This window comes from Protobothrops mucrosquamatus, unplaced genomic scaffold (genome assembly GCF_001527695.2).
Source record: "Protobothrops mucrosquamatus isolate PMUCROS unplaced genomic scaffold, P.Mucros_1.0 scaffold1632, whole genome shotgun sequence".
NCBI classification, from domain to species: domain Eukaryota; kingdom Metazoa; phylum Chordata; class Lepidosauria; order Squamata; family Viperidae; genus Protobothrops; species Protobothrops mucrosquamatus.
Window position 1 is genome coordinate 367,570 of NW_015387791.1, and position 7,852 is coordinate 375,421.

A 7,852-nucleotide genomic window follows, 5' to 3' on the forward strand; every position below is an offset into this window, starting at 1 on the left:
TACTTTGAATAAAATACATAGACAGAGTGTTTATTAAACACCAGTGATAGTTTTCTCCATTTTATGCAATTGGAATTTTATAGGAATCAATATACATTTATCCAGGGGCCACCCACAACATATTCTTCGTGTCTTTGTTCATTCCACCAAATTTTGGATTTAAAGTGAGGATTTTTTCATTAAACAACAGCAGGGAGAATGAGAAATGCAGGAAAGGAGCTATTTAAAAACCTTAAACCTTTTGAAGTTGCCCCGAGCCACTCCTTGTCAGAAACAACGCTTCATGGCGTCTGACAGACAAGTAAACTTCTGCGGCCGGCCTGAGGAACCGGACATTCAGGGCGATCGACACTGTCAAAGAAAGAAGGCAAAAACGCCTTTTCCCTTGAACGAATAAAAGTAAAAGTCCCAAATCGGAAGAGTTTTCCCAGCGAAGTAGCCTCACTCCGACTCCAAAGTGAGTGAATGAATGAATGTGTTACTTGGGATAATTCAAGCGGCTTTTCCAGCCAAACGCCCGTCCGGGAGAGGGACTTTCCTCCCCACGCCGCCCCGGAGTCCCCCGAGAGCGGCCTGGCCCCCTTCCCCAGCCCCGCACTCCAAAGACAAGGCTTGAATTTACACGAAAACACCAAACACTTCCTCGCCGGAGATGCGCGGAGGCGAAAGCCGCTCCGCTTCGGCCCGGTTTCCTTCCGCCCGCCGCCTCGCCTCGGCCGGGCGCCGCCACCGCCCGAAAGGCCGGCTCCCCCCGCCCCGTTTCCACCGGCACCGGGCGCGCCCCGCCACCCAGGCGCGACTCGGGGGACGCTTTTGGGGCACCCAAGAAACACAAAGTTGCAGCCGCCGGAGCCGCGTCTGGCTGGCGGAGAGCGGCGCCCGCGAACGCACCAATCAGGGCGCAGCTCCGCCCCTATAAATAGCAGGCAGCTCTTTTGCCTCACTTCAGACTTTGCTTTTCGGCTCCCGGAGACTCTGCGCCCGCCGCCCGCCCGCTGACGCAAGGAAGCCGAGAGGCCCCGAGGAGACCATGTCCGAGACGGCGCCCGCGGCCGCTGCGCCGGCAGTCAAGGCGCCGGCCAAGAAGGCAGCGGTCGCCGCCAAGCCGCGCAAGGCTGCCGGGCCCAGCGTCACCGAGCTTCTGACCAAGGCGGTGGCCGCCTCGAAGGAGCGCAACGGGGTGTCCCTGGCGGCGCTCAAGAAGGCCCTGGCGGCGGCCGGCTACGACGTGGAGAAGAACAACAGCCGCATCAAGCTGGGGCTGAAGAGCCTGGTGGGCAAAGGCACGCTGGTGCAGACCAAGGGCACGGGCGCCTCGGGCTCCTTCAAGCTCAACAAGAAGCAGCAGGAAGGCAAGGACAAGGCGGCTAAGAAGAAGCCGGCCGCCAAGAGCAAGAAGCCGGCCGTCGCCGCCAAGAAGGCGCTCAGGAAGCCCGCCGCCAAGAAGAGCCCCAAGAAGGCCGTCAAGAAGCCGGCCGCGGGGGCCAAGAAGGTGGCCAAGAGCCCCAAGAAGGCCAAGCCCGTCAAGCCGACAAAGGCAGCCAAGAGTCCCGCCAAAGCCAAGGCGGTGAAGGCGAAGGCAAAGGCCGCCAAGCCCAAGACTCCCAAAGCGAAGGTGGCCAAGCCCAAGAAGGGGGCGGCCAAGAAGAAGTCTTCGTCGAAGACACTGAGAAAGCTAGGGTTTCCGAGAAAATTCTCGGTGGGTGAAAAAGAAAAGTTTTCCCGACTGGAGTAAACTCACGTCCGTGAGTGACACGAATTCAGTTGGGGGCAAAGTTACCCCCTTGTGAAGTCATGCAGACTTCACGGACGAACTTTGAAGGTGTTCCTGAGAACCCTTCCAGCATCCCTAAAAATGACATGCTAAACCTCAGTCAAGCACCTCCCTTGTACAACCGTATAGCGTTTTCCTTTTCAGGCTTTCCCTGTCCTAATCGTCCCCCAGACCGTTCGCTGAGGAGGGGGGCAATGAGAGCGCCACAAGGGTAGTGAATTTAAGACGAGGTTAGAAATGGGATCACTTACACGCTGAACATGGTGCGGTGGCCCAGGAAGGAAGGGCTGGCGATCGGTAGACTCGTTCATATTCGACCCGCTCCCGTGACATATAGTGCAGCCGACACAGCAGTCTGAAGCGGGCGATCGCGCTAAAGCGCCTCGGTGCTCCCGACACGACTGTAATAGTACCAAAGAAGCTGCAGGGGCGTTATGTATAAATGGATGCTAGGAGTCGAAATAGTATAAATGACCAGGCTCTTTTAAAGTGAAAGCGTAGGTGGCTCTTAAAAGAGCCTTTGGGGTATAACGAAGTCACCGACTGAGGCGAACGATTTAAGCTCTCTCGCCGCGGATACGGCGAGCCAACTGGATGTCTTTGGGCATGATGGTGACTCGCTTGGCGTGGATGGCGCAGAGATTAGTATCTTCAAATAGACCCACCAAATAAGCCTCGCTGGCCTCCTGAAGGGCCATCACGGCCGAGCTCTGGAAACGCAGGTCAGTCTTGAAGTCCTGAGCAATTTCACGCACCAAGCGCTGAAAAGGGAGTTTACGAATCAACAGCTCGGTGGACTTTTGGTAGCGCCGGATCTCTCGGAGAGCCACCGTGCCAGGACGGTAACGGTGAGGTTTTTTCACGCCTCCGGTGGCGGGAGCGCTCTTGCGAGCTGCTTTAGTAGCAAGCTGCTTCCTTGGTGCTTTGCCACCGGTGGACTTCCGAGCCGTCTGCTTGGTTCTGGCCATCCTCCAAACAACGAAAGTTCGCTCGCTAAAAGTTCGGGTGAATGAATTTGGCGGCCGAGCTGGTGGGTATTTATAGCCAGCGTCCCTTCGTCTTATTGGCTGAGAGTGAAGTCGTTAACCCTGTTTGAATTTCCCGGGCTCTGCCGTGATTGGACAATAACAGCACAGCTCTGATTGGTCTCTTTTCCTCCTACCGCAGCCAATCGCTATTCTGTGATTTTAATTGACTCAAAGCATCCTGTCTCCCCCTCGACCGCGTTTATCGATACTAAGAGATGACTTCTCCATCCAGGCAATATACTAGAGATGATAAATCTTGTAATCTGTCCAGTATGTAATTGCAGTCATCAGAATTTATTCCATTCAGTAATTTATTAGCAATAATAGAACGAACTGAGTATTAGTAAAGCTTTGGTAAGACCATATTTGGAATACTGTGTCCAGGACAAGAAGTAACAGATGGGAACTTATCAGAAAGAGATCCAGCCTAGAACTAAGGAGAAATTTCCTGCAATGAGAACAATTAATCAGAGGAATGACTTTCTTTCAGAAATTGTGAGTGCTCTATCACTGGAGGTTTTTAAGAAGAGATTGGACAGCCATATGTCTGGAAAAGTCTCCTGCTCAAGCAGGGGGTTGAAATCCAAGGTCCCTTCCTACTCTATTATTCTGTATTCTCTGCTTCCTATTGTGAAATCCTAAGCACAGTAACTCAGTATATTACACAAAGTTTTATTCAAATTTCTTTCCGCTAAGACTGCAATCTAATGCCATTTTCTTAAAACGTGACATTTCTTTCCTCCATGTTAGAAACGTGATTAAAACACTAACAAAATTGGATTGGTAAGAAAAAGAGTTTATTCTGCAGAAATAGAAAAAGCAGTTTGCAAAGTGCGGTGGATCTCTAAGAGATACTTCCAACACGAAGTATCTAAATTAGAGATCACACCCAATTGTTCAAAATCAAAGCATTATATAGACTCCTAGCGCGACGCCCCCCCCCCCACTCCCCTCCCCTTTGGTCCCAATTTGAAAGGACTTCAAGGTTTACAATCTTATCCATTTCGCCTAACCAGAAAACATCACACACACACCCTTTTGATTACATCCGTTTCAAAACTTCCCTTGGTCATCCTTTTTGACTTGTTAAATAACATCAGCCTGTTTCTAACTCACATTGTAGCGGATACAAAGAGCCATAAACAATAGTTAAAAGGGTATACAGATCAAAAGGTAAAGAAAGGCAAATGGTATACAGATCAAAAGGTAAAGAAAGAAAGGCGAAGTATATAGAGGAAGCAATAAACATTCCCCCCCTCCCTTCTGAGACATAGGATGGGAATGGATTTGAAGAATCATTTTATTTTTAAACATGTATTCCTACACTCCATATGGATTGCATTCAAAAATATGGGAAGTGGGTCAAATTAGAGGTTTATTAATTGCAACACATCTCCAAACTGCCGTGTCTGATTTCCTAATCACAATTGATTTTCTAATAAAAACTGGTAGACTATTTAGTAATCTTCCTTTGTACTCAGCAAATGTCAGCAAAAGATGCATTGTTCCTGAATACTCCATGGCTGATTTTGGCCCAGATTGAAAATAGGGATATTTAAAAGTTTACAAACAAATTACAAAACATTTCATGTACAAGCACATGCACAATTTCCCCAGTCTAGTTCCTTTCGGATATGTTGGATTTCAATTTCACTTCCAATTCTGGTAGATTTGGTGATGGAGATTGGAGAAAGATGGTCAGACTTTTGCCTTTTCTGCTATGTGGAGGAAGGACTAGCAATTTATTAGCAATGGCTCTTTAGAAAGCAAGAGGTTATTGCAGTGAGGGTTTAAACAATGCACTAAAAGAATTAACTATTAAATCCTTGCTACAAAAACAGTCCAAAGCAAACAGATAAAAATAGAGATTAAAGGTGAATCTAGTCCTGGAGAGAAGTATGAGCCCTACACCAGTCAAATTACAGTAAGTGAAAAGCTTAAACAAGCCTTAATATTCTCCCAAACTCATCAAAATGGGATACTGTAATTCTCAAAGGAAGAGGATTCCTTACTTGGTTCTGTAGCAGAACTGGCATTTGTAATGTTAGTCCACCAAGACACATTTTAAAGACTGGGACTTTTTCCCCCGTTTTTATCAGTCATCCAGTGAAGGCAAAATCCAAACTCTTCAATCCACATAAATTAACAAAATGCAAAGAAATCCTTTGAATTGTTACTGTTCAGCTTTAAGAGACAGTATTGACTTTTTAAACATTTTCCAAATTAGACCCACTGCATTAGGGCTGCAGTTTTTATTCCAGACTAATTCCCATTGAATTCAACAGAATGTTTGAATATAAGACTGTTATACTAGTTAGAAATATCATTTTTCAAAATCACTTATTTGACATCATAGTGCTTGTCTTGTTACTTACACAAAACTACAATTTGTTCTTAGAATTAAAATGCTGCAATGCTATGAATATTTTCATGTTAGTAATAGTAAGGAGCCTATTTGATATATGGGTTGAAACCCCAGGATACAAAGCCAGAAATCATGAACCCTGCCCTCAAGCAGCAGGGTGACCTGGGGCATCAGTTTCTCACAAGTATATTGAGAAAAAAGAGTAACCTATTTCAGAAAATCTTAAATACCTGCAGGCATAGAGTTCCTGAAAATTGGTAGCAAGCACACACTCACACCACTGTATAAGATTTAAATGTTTATACCAAAATTCTGGTTACAAAATCAGCAAGCAACTCAAAACTTTTTCTGAAAGACTTGGCCCTGAAAAGGGCCTTTGAGTTTTGTACTGTTAATTCAACTTTTTAGCCTCCGAAGCCATAGAGTGTGCGACCTTGGCGTTTCAGGGCATAAACGACGTCCATCGCAGTCACGGTCTTTCGTTTTGCATGCTCGGTGTAGGTCACGGCATCACGAATAACGTTTTCCAGAAAAACCTTCAGCACGCCCCGAGTTTCTTCATAAATCAAACCAGAAATACGCTTTACTCCCCCACGGCGAGCCAAACGACGAATAGCAGGCTTGGTAATGCCTTGGATGTTATCGCGGAGCACTTTCCGATGTCTCTTCGCGCCCCCTTTTCCGAGCCCTTTTCCGCCTTTTCCACGTCCAGACATGTTTCTTTTCGAGCACGGAACACCTCGCTTACAGGAAAAGAAATGCTGTTCAGCGCGCGAATCTCTCAGCTTATATTGCGTAGAGACCGACCAGAATGAAAAGAGCGAGAAAGATTTTTTTTTTTTAAAAAAAACGAACTTTATTGTTCCTTTGTCCAATGAATGACTAATACGGAATTAAACTGTCCAATCAGAATACATTAAATAGAATTCAAAGCTATGAACGATTTTGGCGCCCATTTTTTTTAAATAATTATGTGGCGAGTCTAATTTAACTGCGGTATGTACATGGTCTCAAGCCATGGCAGGATGAATGTGGTTTTCCATCTTCCGAGACATGTTTTCAACTTCCCAATCTAGCCTTTGTTCTCTACAATTCTGGAATAACCTGGTGGTATCCAATTCAAATTCCAACAAAGCCTGGTTCTGCTGAGCTGAGTATGAGACTGAGTATGCATATAAACTCTCCTTCTCACTCATGTTTTGCTTCATTTGGGTATAATTTCTGAAAATTTTTACTGGCATTCCGGGATTCTATAAAAGCATAAACCAGAATTCTATGTGGAGCAGTTTAAGCTGCTTAATTACCAAGTTATTTAAAACTTTTTGCACAAAGTAGCCAGGTTTAATTTACCTTATTAACCAAAAATGAGTTGCAAATGATTCTGGAGTTGCTAGGCTAAAATGTATTTTTTGTAAATTTGACTACCATTATTAGCCTACACATAGGATCTGCAACACAGATGTGTTAATTATGAAAAGTTGCTCAGTTAACTAAAAGCATATTGTACTAGCTCATAAAATTATAATTTATTGGGTAAATCATAGCTAATCAAATCCTGAGTTGATAGGTGAGGTGAATACTGCTCATTTATAAAACCTTTCCGCCACTTTAGACAGGTTTCCCATCAAGCTTAACCTTGGGATTCATAATCAAGAAGTGGGAGAAAGAACAATAGAAATCGTGGGCCTTCATGTGTGTCTCCATTTTGCCATGGATTGAAACATCCCAGGCTGCATTGTGATTAGCAGAACATCCCAACGTGTTCAATAGATCCTTCCACTTTTCCTCTATTAGCAGTGTAAAGGGGAGGGGGGGGGTGGGACAGGAGAAAATACCTACCGGCTAGAAAATATGAGAGCAATTACTTTTAATGTCAGAAATAAGGGGAAAAGAGGCTATTGAAAAGACGGTGTGAAATGAGAACCAGCATAAATAGCCCCCACCCCCCAAAAATCTAGCCATTCATGTTTCTCTTCAGAGTTGCAGGCCAGCAGGGAGCTCTTGATAAAGTTTGTTATTATCGGTTCCTGGAAACGGGTTCATTTTTAAAGGAACTACTTTTTCTTAAACGAGATACATGAATGGACCAAACATTTACATTTTAACAGTTTCACATGGTGCCACTTTCTTTCAAAGAGCTTGTATCAATTTTTTAAGATTACAATGTTTCACTGAAGGAGTTTCCCAACACCAGATGTCTCTTCTCCTAGTGTTCCTTCCAATACTTTTACATATAATTTACACCTACAAGAGAAAACATTCAACATTTACACTTGTATTCACAAGCAAACAGCTCTTTTTAGGAATGTGTGGGTGGCCTTTTAGATCAACAAAGATGAATTCTATAAACTTATCCACCAAAACCGTACAGAGTACGACCTTGGCGTTTCAAGGCATAAACATCCATAGCAGTTACAGTCTTTCGCTTCGCGTGTTCGGTGTAGGTCACAGCATCTCGAATAACGTTCTCCAAAAAGACCTTCAGTACTGTGGAGATTAACCAAAGCTACCTCATGTTTAATTAGTGTTTTGACTTTTGTGTATTGTATAAGTACGTGCAGACTGCCCTGGCAGTTGGAACACGTACGAAGTGCAAATAAATGTTATCTGTGTCTGTGTCTAGCAAATAGCTAACCAGAAGGTTGTTATTTCCTCCTTGAGAGCGAGGTCTTTGTGTAAAATTTC

At 44.9% G+C, this 7,852-nt stretch overlaps 4 protein-coding genes across 5 annotated transcripts in view; 1 reads left to right on the forward strand and 3 right to left on the reverse strand.

Moving 5' to 3' along the window:
* Positions 1-1,030: 1,030 nt before the first annotated feature.
* On the forward strand, positions 1,031-1,735 carry LOC107293484 (histone H1-like). The gene has a single exon (XM_015822637.1). The coding sequence runs from the start codon at positions 1,031-1,033 to the stop codon at positions 1,733-1,735; it is 705 nt and encodes a 234-aa protein (XP_015678123.1).
* Positions 1,736-2,331: 596 nt separating this feature from the next.
* LOC107293490 (histone H3) lies at positions 2,332-2,748 on the reverse strand. The gene has a single exon (XM_015822642.2). The coding sequence runs from the start codon at positions 2,740-2,742 to the stop codon at positions 2,332-2,334; it is 411 nt and encodes a 136-aa protein (XP_015678128.1). The 5' UTR covers positions 2,743-2,748.
* A 2,713-nt stretch (positions 2,749-5,461) lies between these two features.
* Positions 5,462-5,899, reverse strand: LOC107293489 (histone H4). The gene has a single exon (XM_015822641.1). It carries the CDS (start codon positions 5,881-5,883, stop codon positions 5,572-5,574), a length of 312 nt encoding a protein of 103 aa, XP_015678127.1. The 5' UTR covers positions 5,884-5,899; the 3' UTR covers positions 5,462-5,571.
* A 1,615-nt stretch (positions 5,900-7,514) lies between these two features.
* Positions 7,515-7,852, reverse strand: part of LOC107293491 (histone H4-like) — a 3,802-nt gene continuing 3,464 nt past the window's right edge. For both annotated transcript variants that reach the window (XM_015822644.1, XM_015822643.1), the window contains exon 2: positions 7,515-7,654. In XM_015822644.1, the coding sequence (XP_015678130.1) occupies positions 7,518-7,654 (137 nt within the window). In that variant the 3' untranslated portion in view covers positions 7,515-7,517. The remainder of the gene's footprint in view (positions 7,655-7,852) is intronic.

Bases quoted from the DNA above. Each gene is read 5' to 3' on its own strand.
- LOC107293489 (XM_015822641.1), bottom strand. From the start codon at position 5,883: ATGTCTGGACGTGGAAAAGGCGGAAAAGGGCTCGGAAAAGGGGGCGCG.
- LOC107293484 (XM_015822637.1), top strand. From the start codon at position 1,031: ATGTCCGAGACGGCGCCCGCGGCCGCTGCGCCGGCAGTCAAGGCGCCG.
- LOC107293490 (XM_015822642.2), bottom strand. From the start codon at position 2,742: ATGGCCAGAACCAAGCAGACGGCTCGGAAGTCCACCGGTGGCAAAGCA.